This window comes from Trichechus manatus, unplaced genomic scaffold (genome assembly GCF_000243295.1).
Source record: "Trichechus manatus latirostris isolate Lorelei unplaced genomic scaffold, TriManLat1.0 scaffold00002, whole genome shotgun sequence".
Classification (NCBI taxonomy): domain Eukaryota; kingdom Metazoa; phylum Chordata; class Mammalia; order Sirenia; family Trichechidae; genus Trichechus; species Trichechus manatus.
In genome coordinates this window covers 24,397,192-24,412,779 of record NW_004443938.1, presented here as the reverse complement: position 1 = coordinate 24,412,779, position 15,588 = coordinate 24,397,192, and the positions used below count along the sequence as shown (strand labels likewise).

Genomic DNA, 15,588 nt, shown 5'->3' with positions numbered 1-15,588 from the left:
GGTCACACGTTCAGAAATGAATCCAGTGCACCCAGCTCAGTTCTAAGAAGTGTGGATTTGCCCATTTGTATTTTATATTTAAGCAAAAGGGGAAAATTATTAGCATAAAAGTAAATTATTTTTCTTCTCAATTAAAAAGAAATTACAATGAAATATGCTATAAATTTTGTCTTTTTGCAGATTAACTACTTAGCCAAATTTATACCACCCCAAAAGTGGGATACTTTCAAACTTGAGCAGTCTCATTTACAGCATTTTAAAAAATCATTTCAGATGTAAAAGATAATTCCTTCAGCCGATCACGGAGTTCAAGTGTAACCAGCATTGATAAAGAATCTCGAGAAGCAATCTCTGCTCTTCATTTCTGTGAAACTTTTACTCGAAAGGCAGATTCATCCCCTTCACCATGTTTATGGGTTGGTACTACATTAGGAACGGTGCTTGTCATTGCACTGAACCTTCCCCCAGGAGGAGAGCAAAGGCTTCTTCAGCCAGTTATTGTGTCGCCAAGTGGTATGTATTCTCTGGAGGTGCACTTAGAGTTCTCGCAACGGTTTGATTCATTAATTCAATAGAAGCCTTTGCTTTTTATTATTAAATTGAACTAAGAATTCTAAACTTTAAACTAAATTTTATTTTGTAGTTATACTTTTCCCATATATTACTTTATTAAAAATATAAAAGATTTCAGAATATTGTTTATTTATACAGCAACACAGGTTATGCATTTTTAACTCTAGGATCATGTCTAAAATGGTTATTACATAGGAAAATAGGGGGAAAAAAACTGTTGTTATAAAAATATGTATCCAATACCTCAGAATACTACATTCTGTAAACAAAAGGATGGTACATGTTTAGGAGGAAAAATGGAAAAGAATATTTTTAAACATATTACACTTTTTTATCTCTGAGTATATAGTCTTAAAATAGATTATTTATCTTCTTTGAAATACTAAGAAAAGGTGACTTAATAGCAGTTTTTAAAAAGGAAAAATTTACTGTCTTCATATATTGAAAATGAGATTGGATTTTATCAAATGTATATAGACTTAATCCCATCCCCAAACCCACTGCCCTCAAGTTGATTCTGACTCATAGTGACACTACAGGACAGAGGAGAACTGCCCCATAGAGTTTCCAAGGAGTGGCTGGTAGATTCGAACTACCAACCTTTTGGTTAGCAGCTGATCTCTTAACTGCTGCACTGACTCAATCAGGTCTGGAAATAACTGCGAATTCTGTTTTTCATTACTACTATTGGTTTATGTGGTGAACTTAAACAATACTTGAAATTTAGAATTAAAATGTAATTATGATTTTAACGTTTATTTCCAAACTATTTTTACATTATAGAAATGATTTATTCATTCAGCTCAATAATTGCTTGAGTATATACTGCATGGCTAGTTGATAAAACAGATTGCATAATGATAATATTCTTACTATCTTATTTTTTATTAGTAAGCAACAAATATGTGCATAGAAATAAAAAAGTTGGAAAGATGAAAATCAAAAGGCTAATAGCAGTTATCCCTGAATGGTGGAATTGGTGATATTTTTTCTTCTTTTTACTGATTTGTAGTTTCTATATTTTCTACAACAAACGTGTCGGTTTATACTAAAAAAAATAAAATAAAATGTTTCCAATAAACGTGAGGGAGAAAGATTAAATGTAGATAACTTAATATTTTACACTAAAGATATATAGGATATTTTCCAACTTGGAAAAAAAATCAAATTAACTGTACAGTTAATTGATCACAAAGTAATTTTTAAACAGAAGAAGGAACTTTTGAGTTCCTTCTCAATGATGAAATCTTCAAAGTTTATTTTTAATAAGGTGCCTGTTTAAAACTAAAACACTAACACTCATGTCATGTTATCTGTATTGAAACTCTGAAGAGAAAAGAGGTGTTTTTCAAGCAGATGGGTTTCAGTGCTTAAGCATCTGAAATGGTATATTTTTGTCTCCTATTATTTTTTCTTTTCTTCAAGGAGAGGGCCTAACAGTTCACACTACTCTACTGGGAAACATACTAAAATCCTGCCATTTATAGGACAAATATACACTTAAGTGGTATCTTAGGACATTTTTAGAAAAGCTTCATATTATAACCTTACATGTGCTATCAACAGTTCCCAGATTAGCCTGGATATTGTAGCTGACCTCATCAAAACTTTAAAGCCAGAAGAACTCTTTGGGTGAACCAAAATAAAAATTAAGATGTCTTAAACCAAATCAAACCAAACCCACTGCCATCAAGTCAATTGCTACAGGGTAGAACTGCTCCATAGGGTTTTCAAGTCTGTAATCTTTACAGAAGCAGGCTGCCATATTTTTTTCCTGCAGAACAGCTGGTGGTTCCAACTGCCAACTTTCTGGTTAGCAGTGAGCACTTAACCACTGTGCCACCAGGGCTCCTTTTCAGCTTTAAATTATGTTTTGAGGTAAATAGGGATTAAAATTTCAAGATTATAACTGTCATGTGTTTCGCGTTTTTCTACCAAACTGATTAAAATAGTTGTTAAATTATCTGACTGCCAAGCCTGAATTGTAGACTAAGGTTACCAGATTAGCAAATAAAAATACAGGATACCCACTTACATTTGAATTTCAAATAAACAGTGAATAATTTTTAATATAAGTATGCCCCAAGCAGTATTTGGAGAGCTATACAATATTTGGGACATACTTGAGCTATAGGGTTGCTATGAGTTAGAATCAACTCAATGGCAATGGGTTTAGTTTGTTTTTGTTTGTTTTTTGGTTTATACTAAAAAGTTATTCATTATTTATCTAAAATTCAAATGTAACTAAGCATCATGTATTTTATCTGGCAACCCTACTAATAGATAAAACATGTAAGTACAAAGAAGAAAGGAAACAGTATCTTGCCTCTAAAAAATTTTTTTTTTGCGAGAACATCAGAAACTCTTCTTAGATATAAAAAAATAATATATGGAAAATGTTTTACAAGCTGTAAAATAGTATAAATATAAAATAATAAAATATAGAGTCTTCTAAAATAGAAACTGAAATGCTAAATTGATTCTGTACCCTCCTTTCCATTGGTTTCCAAATTCTTAATAAAACAGTTATCATTTGGCTTACTTAGAAATGAATGTAAAGCATTTGTATATTTTCAAGGATGTGAGGAAGGAGAGTGTTATTAATTACAGCAAATCAAGAAATGTAACTCCTAAATTAAGATTATAAGCCGACCAAAACAATTCCTTGAATCTATCTGACATTCACTGGTAACTAGTTTAAAAGTAAGTTATGATTTTGGAAGTAGTGTTTAGAAATATGTGGATTTTTTTTTTTTTTTTCCTCATTGGCCTTCTCAATCAGGACTGCTCATTAGAACTGCAATACAAGCCACATATGTAATTTTAAATTTTCTAGTGGCCACATTTTAAAAAGTGGAAAACGAACAGTTGTATATTTTACTCTGACAGCACACTACAATTTAGAAAAGCTGCATTTCAAGTGCTCAGCAGCCGCATGTGGTTAGTGGCTACCATATTGGACAGTGCAGCTCTAGAGGCCATTCACCTGCTCTAATACTTATTGGTAGTACACTTGCTGGGTATGAGAAGTGACATAATTCCAGACACCCTGGAATATCAGTTGTTTGTTCAGCTAAATCAAATATATATTTTCAGACTTCATCATATTTAATTAAATTCTGAAATATCAGTTAGTGGTATGTATCTGCTTTGGGCATGCAGTATTTATATCTTTTTCTAGATTCAAAATACCATGTGTGAAGCTTGCATTCTGTCAACGAGCCAGTGTGCAATTTCAGTTCAGTATGCATCCAACTTTTTTTGAGTGTCTACTACATCTCACAGTTGGAATAAACATATTTAATTTGTGGATTAAAGTATCTCAGTTATTCACTAAACTTCTATATTTTAGGTACTATATTGAGGTTAAAAGGTGCAATCCTGAGAATGGCATTTCTGGATACCACAGGCTGCTTAGTGCCACCTGCTTATGAACCCTGGAGAGAACACAATGTTCCTGAAGAAAAAGATGAAAAGGAGAAGTTGAAAAAACGGCGGCCTGTCTCAGTATCCCCCTCCTCTTCTCAGGAAATTAGTGAAAACCAGTATGCAGTGATATGTTCTGAAAAGCAAGCAAAAGTAATCTCACTGCCAACCCAGAACTGTGTTTATAAGCAAAACATTACCGAGACCTCATTTGTACTTCGTGGAGATATTGTGGCATTGAGTAACAGTATCTGCCTTGCATGTTTCTGTGCCAACGGACATATTATGACTTTTAGGTAAGAATTGAATAATTTTTTTCTAACACAGAGTTAGCATTTCCTCCCTCAAGTTATAATTTTACAGAATTTTATTTGGTTTGAAAGAAAAGTAGCTTTAACGGTTTCATATACTGAGAATTTATTTCATTCAGCTAAATTGATCACCTCTGTTGTTTAAGTATACAAAGTAAATAATAAGGCTTCTAAGCCCTTCACCATTTTTACCTTCTGTAATACTTTGTTCAAGACTAAAGCCTACCTTGGTTATTATTAACAAGTTTTTTTAATTTTTTATTTTTTTCTCAAGTTTGCCAAGTTTAAGACCTCTATTGGATGTGTATTACTTGCCACTTACCAATATGCGGATAGCCAGAACGTTCTGCTTCACCAACAATGGACAAGCATTGTATCTTGTTTCACCAACAGAAATCCAGAGACTGACTTACAGTCAAGAGACCTGTGAAAATCTTCAGGTAAATAGCAAAAATTTACCTGAAGTATTCTCTTGTTAGCTGCCATCGAGTCGGCCCCTAACTCAGAGAGTTACAGAATAAAACTGCTCCATGAGGTTTTCTTGGCTGTAATCTTTATGGAAGCAGATCGCCAGGGCTTTTCTTCCGCATTGCCCCTAAACCCGTTGCCATCGAGTTGATTTGAACTAATAGCAACCCTATAGAACAGAGCAGACTACCCCATAGGGTTTCCAAGGAGCAGCTGGTAGATTCGAACTGCCAACCTTTTGGTTAGCAGCCTTAGCTCTTAACCAGTGCGCTACCAGGGCCCCTGCATTGCCCCTGGCTGGGTTCAAACCGCCAACCTTTCAGTTAACAGCTGATTGAAAACCACTCACACCATCCAGGCTCCAAAGTATTCTCTAAGATGCCCTTACACTATTCATCCCTTACACTTATGGGAGTTTACATTTACAGGCGCTTACAGAAGAGCCTCCATGGGAAAATCTAAGACCTTTTACTGAGATGTTAGAACACGTGGTTTGAGATGCCTATGGTAAAAGTGTCTTCATCAGACTCTTGTAATAAGAGGGACTTCATTTTTTTTTTCCCGTACAAAAATTTGTACATACATTGTTATGTGACCCTAATTGCTCTCCCCATACTGTGACAGCACACTCTCCCCCTTTCCACCCCTGATTCCCCATGTCCATTCCGCCAGCTCCTAACCCTTTCCACCTTCCCATCTCACCTCCAGACAGAAGCTGTCTGTTTAGTCTCTCGTATCTACTTGAGCCAAGAGGCATACTCCTCACGAGTATCACTTGATGTCCCACAGTCCAGTCCAGTCCCTGTCTAAAGAGTTGGTCTCGGATATTGTTTTAGTTCTGGGCTGATAGAGAATCCAGAGGGACTTCATTTTATCGATCCATTCTTTCCAGAGATGGCAGAGAAATACAAAACATTACATTCATTTTTTACCCATTCTCCACATTGAAGTAGCCATGGTGACACGGGTTAAGCCCTCAGCTGCTAACCGAAAGGTCAGTGGTTCAAACTCACCTGCCTTCCATAAAGATTTAAAATCATTGCCATCTAGTCAATTCCAATTCACAGCAACCCTATAGGACCGTAGAACTGCCCTATAGAGTTTCCAAGGCCGTAATCTTTATGGAAGTAAAATGCCACATCTTTCTCCCATGGAGCAGCTAGTGGGTTTAAACCACCAACTTTTTGGTTAGCAGCCGAGTGCTTACCAACTGCAACACCAGGGTTTCCCATAAGGATAACAGCCTTGGAACCCCTATGAGGCAGTTCTACCCTAGTCCTTTAGGGTCCCTATAAGTCAGAATCAACTCAGTGGCAATGGTTTTTTTTGGTTTTGTTTTTGTTGGTTTTCTCAACATTGACTAAATACATATAAAAGCCAAACCCATTGCCATCAAGTCGATTCCAACTCATAGTGACTCTATAGGACAGAGTAGAACTGCCCCATAGGGTTTCCAAGGAGTGGCTGGTGGATTTGAACTGCTGACCTTTTTGGCTAGCAGCCGAGCTCTTAAGCGCTGTGCCTCCAGGGCTTCAAATATGTGTATACATGCCAAAAATAATAATTTTTAAAAAAGTTCTTTTTAAAACAATATGTTAATATGAAAATAATTTTATCTATTTTTGTGCAAATTATGTTTTCCCTTCTCAGATACTCTGTATTCACAAGGGTGTATATGAATATAAGAAGAAATATCATTTGCAAGTTTTTCCTCTAAATGATTTTGATTTATTTGTGAGAGACTACAAATTATTTAAATCAAGAGCTGCCTTTTTTAATATTTGAGTGCCGATGTGCTTGCACACTTGCATTAGAAATGAACAGTTTAGCTTCACCTTCTATAATAAAAGTACTCTTGCGATATTGAGCTCAAATATTAACTGATATTTGATTTTTAAAAGAAGCTACTATCTAAAGGGACTTCATACTGAAATTTTTTGCAATTAATTGACCCTATTTTACTTATTTGTAAATTTATATTGTGTTTATTATTTAGAGCATGAGCTTTAGAGTCAAGAAGACTGTCCAAGTCCAACCCTTGCTAATGACACAATTATGTGACCTTGGACAAGTTACTTAATATGCCTGAGTTTATCATCTTTAAAATTAGGCTAAAAATAATACCATTTCACAGGCAGGTATGGATTAAAGGAGACAATGCACATAAAGTGCTTAGCATAGTACCTGGTACAGAGTATGTGCTTAGCAAATGTTAGGTGTTATTATTATTGTTATTATTTCAGGAAACTACCTATACTGGAAAAGTAGTCTTGAATAATAATGCTCTAAACCTTGAGAGTAAAACAAAATTGTTACTGTTATTAGTTGGCATTGACTTGATTCCGACTATGGAGACCCCGTGTGTGTGTGTGTGTGTGTGTGTGTGTGTGTTTGTCAGAGTAGAACTGTGCTTCATTGGGTTTTCAAGGTTGTGACCTTTCAAAAGCAGATTGCCAGGACTGTTTTCCCAGGTGCCCCTGGGTTGGTTCAAACAGTCAACCTATCAAACACTTAACCATTTGCACCGTTCAGTGACTCCTAAAACAAAATTACATATATTTTAGATTTAAATTTCCCGATTTAGATTTGGATTAATTTTTTCCTAAGAGTCCTAAGTTTCTAAGTTAAAATATTGCTTTTTACAAGAAAGATAAACTTAAAAATTTTTCTTCGTGTTTGTTTTCACTAGTAAAATGTTATATTAAGAAAAAATATGGATAATTGAATATATTCTTAACTCATTTTAATCTGAAATTTGGTCATAATTCAGCATACTCAGAATTGTAAACTTCATCATTTTTATGGGATCAGTTTATTCTGTCCATTGATCAATTTTTTCTCTTATTATTCTTTAATAAAAATCAGTAGAAGCTGCAGTAAACTTTATTTATGTTTAAATGAAATGGCCTTTTAGTACTAAACTCAGTTTATTTTAAAAGTATCTGTTATGTGCCCTCATGATACAAATAAAAATGAAAAATGACCTCTTTGTTCAAGGAGTTTGTGATAGAATGTTTTCTTTGAGCAATATTGACATTTTATTTACCACTATGTTTCCAGTACCTATAAAGAATTCCTTCATGAAAATTTGTTGAATGAAAGAATATCATGAACTTAATAAACACTGTTCTTTAGTTCCCAGAGTGTTCTTTTACACTGGGCATTCATTTAACTTTAACCAAAAAAAATAAAGAAGATGCCTATGAAATTAATGGAGCTTCTAGTCAAGATAGAGCAACTGGGACTGGATGAACCCTCCTGCCTGAAACAACCAAAAAAATAAACAAAAAGCAAACAAAATACATGAGACAGTGATTTTCAAGGCTCTAGATATCAGGCAACAAAAGAAAGTAATCCCTGAGAGATAGGAAACAGAGGAGATGAACCCTACAATTGCCCCAACTTTAACACCTTAACAGAGTTTCTAGGAAGGACATGGTGCAGGGAGAAGAAACTGAGGTGAAGCCTGACAGACTTCCTGAGTTGAAAAGATGGAACTGAAAGTCTAGGGAGACCAAGTCAGTTAGAGTTCTTAGAGCAGAGTACTAGAGAGAAGAGAGCTACACAGAGAGAGAACCCTAGAAATTTGCAGAAGGTCCTCCAAGAGTACTCAGTAGAATACTGTTCAGCGCATGCATGTGAGGAAACTTTCTGATCAGGGAAAGAACCATCTGAAAGGATTAGAGGGACCCATGCCTGCTGTTCATATAGGGCCAGAGCAGTACCTGTTCTCAACAGTCGGACTGGAAAAACTCATAATTGATGGGTGTATTTGTTTCCTGTGGCTACTGTAACAAATTACCATTAACTTGATGGCCTGAGACAACAGAACTATTATTCTCTCACAGTTCTGGAGACCATAAGTCCAAAATCAGTTTTACTGAACCAAAGCCAAGATATTTCCTCCCAAGGCTCTAGGGACAAACCCATCTCCCAGGTTCTGGAGGCTGCCAGCATTCTTTAATTCGTGGCCACATCACTCCAATCTCTTGCCTCCCTGGTCACATGGCCCCCTCCTCTTCTGTGTGTTTCAAATCTCCATCTGTTTCTGTTTCTTATAAGGAAACTTGTAAATGGATTTAGGTTTCACCTGGATAATACAGGATAATCTCCCCATGTCAAGATCCTTAACTTGTTCACATCTGCAAAGACCTTTTTCTTTATAAGGTAGTATTTATAGGTTCTAGGGATTAGAACCTGATATTCTGAGTGGCCATTAGTCAGTCTACTATAATAGGGAATTGGATAAAGTACTCAGGAAGGTCTCACCTCGTTACTAGTTAGTGCTAGATTGAACACTGCTCCAGACCTGCCTAATGAATCATAAAAGCAAGACCCAAAGGGATCAAACTGTTTCCTGGTGTCCTAAAGATGACGCTCAAGATGACTTATAGGAAATCAAAAATATCCCGCACCAAAAAGTAAAAATCATAATATCTGACATCCAGACAAAGATTACTAGGCATGTAAAGACACTGGAAAACAACCCATAATTATGAAACTAATCAGTCAATAGAAATTGACTCAGAACGAGCACATATGTTAGAATTAGCACAGAAGGACATTAAAACGGTTACTAAATTGTATTCTGGGTGTTCAGAAAGTTAAAGATGCAGAAGATATAATAGAGACAAAATTGAACTTCTAGAGATGAAAAACTAGTGTTTGAGATGAAAAATATACTAGATAGGATTAACAGCAAATTAGACATTACAGAAGAAAAGATTAGTGAAATTGAAAGCATAGCAATAGAACAGATTATAGAGTGTTTAAAATCGGGGGCAAATTTATTGCACTAAAACACCTATATTAGAAAAGAAGAAAAATCTCAAACCAATGACCTCAGCTTCCACCTTAACAAACTGAAAAAAGAAGAGAAACTTAAGCAGAAGAAAGACAATAATAAATATTCAAGTGGAGATCATTGAAATAAAAAAAAAAAAAAAGGCAGGAAAAAAATCAATGAAGCCAAAAGCAGGTTCGTAGAGAAGATCAATAAAATTGGTAAACTTCTAGCCAGATTAATTACAAAGGGAGAAGATGCAAAATACAAATATCAGGAATGAGAGAAATGACATTACTATAACCCACCGCCATTAAGTCAATTCCAGCTCATAGCGACCCAATTAGGGTTTCCAAGGCTGTAAGTCTTCATGGAAGCAGACTGCCACATCTTTCTCCCGTGGGACTGCTGGTGGTTTGGAACCTCTGACATTTCAGCTACTGTAGATTCTACAAACATTAAATGGATAATAAGGAAATAAAGTAGAATAGCTGAACAGAAGATTTGAAAGGGTGGTTCAAGAAGGCACAATATTAAAATGAAATGTGCAAAGACCTGGAGTTAGAAAACCAAAAGAAAAGAACACCCTCGGCATTTCTCAAGCTGAAAGAACTGAAGAAAAAAGTTCAAGCCTCAAATTGCAACTGTAAAAGATTCCATAGACAAAATATTGAATGACTTAGGAAGCATCATAAGATGGAAGGAATACACAGAATCACTGTACCAAAAAGAATTGGTTGATGTTTAGCCATTTTAGGAGGTAGCATATGATCCAGGACGATAGAATTGAAGGAAGAAGTCCAACCTGCACTGAAGGCTTTGGCGAAAAATAAGGCTCCAGGAATTGAATTGAATTCTACAATTGACGGATTACCAATTGAGATATTTCAGCAAACAGATGCTGCACTGGAGATGCTCACTTGTCTGTGCCAAGAAATTTAGAAGACAGCTACCGGGCCAACCAACTGGAAGAGATCCATATTTGTACCCATTTAGAAGAAAGGTGATCCAACAGAATGCAGAAATTATCGAACAATATCATTCAAAAGTGATTGCAGCAGTACATCGACAGGGAACTGCCAGAAATTCAAGCCGGATTCAGAAGAGGATATGGAATGAGGGATATCATTGCTGATGTCAGATAGATCCTGGCTGAAAGCAGAGAATACCAGAAAGAAGTCTACCTGCAGTTTATTGACAATGCAAAGGCATCCGACTGTGTGGATCATAACAAATTATGGAAAACAATGCAAAGAATGGGAATTCCAGAACACTTAATTGTGCTCATGTGGAACCTGTACATAGACCAAGAGGCAGTCGTTCCAACAGAACAGGGGGATATTGTGTGGTTTAAAATCAGGAAAAGTGTGCATCAGGGTTGTTTGTATCCCTTTACCGTACTTATTCAATCTGTATGCTGAGCGAATAATCTAAGAAGCTGGCCTATATGAAGAGGAACGTGGCATCAGGACTGGTGGAAGACCCATTAATGATTTGCAACATGCAGATGACACAACCTTGCTTGTGGAAAGCAAAGAGGACTTGAAGTACTTACTGATGAAGATCAAAGACCACAGCCTTCAGTATGGATTACACTTCAACATAAAGAAAACAAAAATCCTTACAACTGGACCAATAACCAGCATCATGAAAAACAGAGAAAATGTTGAAGTTGTCAAGGATTTCATTTTACTTAGATCTACAGTCAATGTCCATGGTAGCAGTAGTCAAGAAACCAAACGTCTTGCACTGAACATATCTGCTGCAAAAGACCTCTTTAAAGTATCGAAAAGCAAAGATGTCACCTTAAGGACTAAGGTGCACCTGACCGAAGCCATGTGTTATGGACTAAGTTGTGTCCCCCAAAAATGAATGTCAATTTGGCCAGGCCATGCTTCCCAGTATTGTGTGGTTGTCCTCCATTTTGTGATTTGATGTATTTTTCCTGTGTGTTGTAAATCCTAATCTCTATGACATTAATGAGGCAGGAATAGAGGCAGCTACGTTAATGAGGTAGGACACAATCTACAGGATTAGGTTGTATCTTGAATAAGTCTCTTTTGAGATATAAAAAAAGAGAAGCAAGCAGAGAGTAGAGGGACCTCATTATCACCAAGGAGGAAGAGCCAGGAGTGGAGTACATCCTGTGCTGAGAAGTTCCTAGACCAGGGGAAGATAGATGACAAGGACCTTCCTCCAGAGCCAACAGAGGCAGAAAGCCTTCCCCTGGAGCTGGCTCCCTGAATTTGGACTTCTAGCCTCCTAGACTGTGAGAGAATAAATTTGTTTGTTAAAGCCATCCACTTGTAGTATTTCTGTTATAGCAGCACTGGATAACTAAGACACCATGATTTTTCAGTCACCTCATATGCATGGGCAAGCTGGACAATGAACAAGGAAGACCGGAGAAGAATTGGTGCCTTTGAACTATGGTGTTGGCAAAGAGTGTTGAATATACCATGGACTGCCAGAAGAACGGACATGTCTGTCTTGGAAGAAGTACAGCCAGAGTGCTCCTTAGAAGCGAGGATGGCAAAACTTTGTCTTATGTACTTTGGACGTGTTATCAGGAGGGACCAGTCCCTGGAGAAGGACATTATGCTTGGTAAGGAAGAGGATCAGTGAAAAAGAGAAAGACACTTGGCGAAATAGATTGACACAGTGGCTGCAACAATGGGCTCAAACATAGCAACGATTGTGAGGATGGCACAGGACCGGGCAGTGTTTTCTGTTGTATGTACGGTCGCTATGAGTTGGAACCGACTCGATGGCACCTAACAACAACAACAAGAGAATATTATGAAGAACTTTATGCCAATAAAGTAAAAAACTTAGATGAAATGGACAAATAACTTTGGAAGACAGATTTCTAAACCTCACTCAAGAATAAATAAAATATCTGAATAGGCCTGTGCCTATTAAAGAACTTGAAATTGAGGTTAGAAACCTTGGGCAAATAAAATTTCAGGCCCAAATGGCTTCACTGGTGAATTCTGTCAACATTTCACAAAGAAATGTTGATCAGCTCTCAAAGATTTCTGCACAAACTCTTTCAAAAAATTGAAGCAGGGAGAATACTTCACAACTTATTCTATGAAGCTAGCATTACCCTGATACCAAAACAGACAAAGGCATTACAAGCAAAGAAAACCATAGATAGACCAATATTGTTTATGAATATAGATGCAAAAATTCAAAACAAAGCTTTAGAAAATTGAGTCTAACAATATATTAAAAAGATAAAGCATCATGATCAAATATGGTTTATCCCAGAAATACAAGGTTGGCTTAACATTTGAAAATCAATCAATGTAATTTTATGTATTACCAAACTAAAAAAAAAAAAAGAAAGCATTTGACAAAATCTAGCGTTCATTTCATTGCTGATGAAAAAAAAAAAAAATCTCAGCAAATTAGAAGTAGAAACACACTGAATGCATCTTAGAAAAACCTGCCCTTAACATCAACTTAATGATGAAATAGTGATTTCTTTCTCCCTATGATCAGGAACAAGAAAAGGATGTTCACTGTTACCACTTCTGTTCAATGGTGCATTTAAGGGTCTAGCCAGTCAGGCAAGAAAAAGAAAGGAAAGGCATCCCGATTGGAAAAGTAATACTGTCTTTATTTATAGACGACACGATTACCTAGATTGAAAATCTAATGGAGACTTAAAAGAAAAAAAAAAAAAGCTACTAGAATTAATAAGTATGTTTAACAAGGTTGCAAAGAAAGGAATCTGACCAAAGGAACAAGCAGCAAATTAGTTTTAGTAAATTTAGTCTTAGGAACTTATTTGGCTAAGTTGGTATGTGCTAGATTTGATCATTTGAAATATGCTCATTAATCATGAATCTCAACAGGCAGTGTTATAATCTTAAAGAGTTTACAATGATGGTTTTCTGAATTATAGTTTAGTTTACCTGAAACTTTAACAATTACAATTGTTTTGATTTTGAAGGAAATGTTGGGTGAACTCTTCACTCCTTTAGAAACACCTGAAGCCCCAAACCGGGGATTCTTTAAAGGCCTATTTGGAGGTGGTGCACAGTCTCTTGATAGAGAAGAACTATGTAAGTTAATTTATTTAATTTGGATAATGTATCTATGAAACAGAAGCATTCAAGCCATACAAGTTTTTCTTACATGTGTAAATTATTGTACTTTTTTCCTCTTTATTGTAACATAATTAATACAGCCATGTTCATGTTTTAGCAAAATACTTAGAATTATTTTTTGTCATTCTGTCCCAAATCAGGGGAATATATTACTCAGGGAACCAAAATTGATTAGTTTCAGATGGCTATAAAGAAGTATTCACAACTTTAAATGAATAATTTAGACATTATTTTATTTTCATTAAATGTTATCTTCATTATTATTTTAATTCTATGACTACCTTTAATTGATGACCTTAACTTTAAAAAGTTTTTGCATAAACATTTACTGTATCTTACAAAACCTCCAAACCTATACTGATTGCACTGGAAGGTTATTTAAAATAGCAGCATCGGGTTCATTTACTACCTTCCGTTAATTGACACAAAATAATAATTGGTCTTTGAATGAACTGATGACTCAGTGAATGTTTGACCCTTTTTCCAAATAGGGGCTCTTATCAGTCCTTGAGTTTTTTGTTCTTTTGTTTATTTGTTTTTTCTCCCTCTTTGTTCACTAAAATATTTTAGAATTTTGGTTTTATGTTTGACTAAATAAAACTGTAATGTCAAATAACAGTAGGTAGCAATGGAATGTCATGTAAAAGAACTTATTCGAATGATTGCTCCATAATTTTAATTCAGTTAAATGAACTTTGTTTTTCAAGTCATGGTGACTAGATAATTCGGAATAGCATTCTCATTGAGGACAATTAATAAAGCTATACAAGATATTTTAAAAATACACATACATAATATACACATTGTTGTCGTTAGGTGCCATTGAGTCGATTCTGACTCATGGTGACCCTGTGTGCAACAGAACGAAATGCTGCCCAGTCCTGTGTCATCCTCACAATCTTTATGCTTGAGCCCATTGTTGCAGCCACTGTGTCAATCAATCTCCTTGACAGGCTTCCTCATTTTCACTGACCCTCTACTTTACCAAGTATGATGTCCTTCACTAGTGACTGACCTCTCCCGAAAAACATATCCAAAGTATGTGAGACATAGTCTCGCCATCCTTTCTTCTAAGGAGCATTCTGGTCGTACCGCTTCTTCCAAGACAGATTTGTTCATTCTTTTGGCAGTCCATGGCATATTCAGTATTCTTTGCCAACACCACAATTCAAAGATGTCAGTTCTTCGGTCTTCCTTATTCATCATCCAGCCCTTGCATGCGTATGAGGAGATTGAAAACACCATGGCTTGGGTCTGGCGCACCTTAGTCTTCAAGGTGACATCTTTGCTTTTTAATACTTTAAAGAAGTTTTTTGCAGCAGATTTGCCTAATGCAATGCGTCATCTGATTTCTTGACTGCTGCTTCCATAGGTGTTGATTGTGGATCCAAGTAAAATGAAATCCTTGACAACTTCAGTCTTTTCTCCGTTTATCATGATGTTGCTTATTGGTCCCGTTGTGAAGATTTTTGTTTTCTTTATATTGAGGTGTAATCCATACTGAAGGCTGTGGTCTTCGATCTTCATCAGTAAGTGCTTCAAGTCTTCTCCTTTTGCAGCAAGCAAGGTTGTGTCATCTGCATAACAGAGGTTGTTAATGAGTCTTCCTCCAATCCTGATGCCTCATTCTTCTTCATATGGTCCAGCTTCTTGGATTATTTGCTTAGCATACAGGTTGAATAAGTATGGTGAAATGATACAACCCTGGTGCACACCTTTCCTGACTTTAAACCACGAAGTATCCCCTTGTTCTGTTCGAATGACTGCCTCTTGATCTATGTACAGGTTCCTCATGAGCACAACTAAGTGTTCTGGAATTCCCATTCTTTGCATTGTTTTCCATAATTTGTTATGATCCACACAGTTGAATGCCTTTGCATAGTCAATAAAACACAGGTAAACATCTTTC

At 36.0% G+C, this 15,588-nt stretch overlaps 1 protein-coding gene across 3 annotated transcripts in view; it reads left to right on the top strand.

Moving 5' to 3' along the window:
* The window catches only part of STXBP5 (syntaxin binding protein 5), a 196,064-nt gene that overhangs the window by 168,255 nt on the left and 12,221 nt on the right, over positions 1 to 15,588 (top strand). For all 3 annotated transcript variants that reach the window (XM_004368844.2, XM_023729224.1, XM_004368845.2), the window contains 4 exons: positions 274 to 513; positions 3,926 to 4,295; positions 4,585 to 4,750; positions 13,523 to 13,634. In XM_004368844.2, the coding sequence (XP_004368901.1) occupies positions 274 to 513; positions 3,926 to 4,295; positions 4,585 to 4,750; positions 13,523 to 13,634 (888 nt within the window). The remainder of the gene's footprint in view (positions 1 to 273; positions 514 to 3,925; positions 4,296 to 4,584; positions 4,751 to 13,522; positions 13,635 to 15,588) is intronic.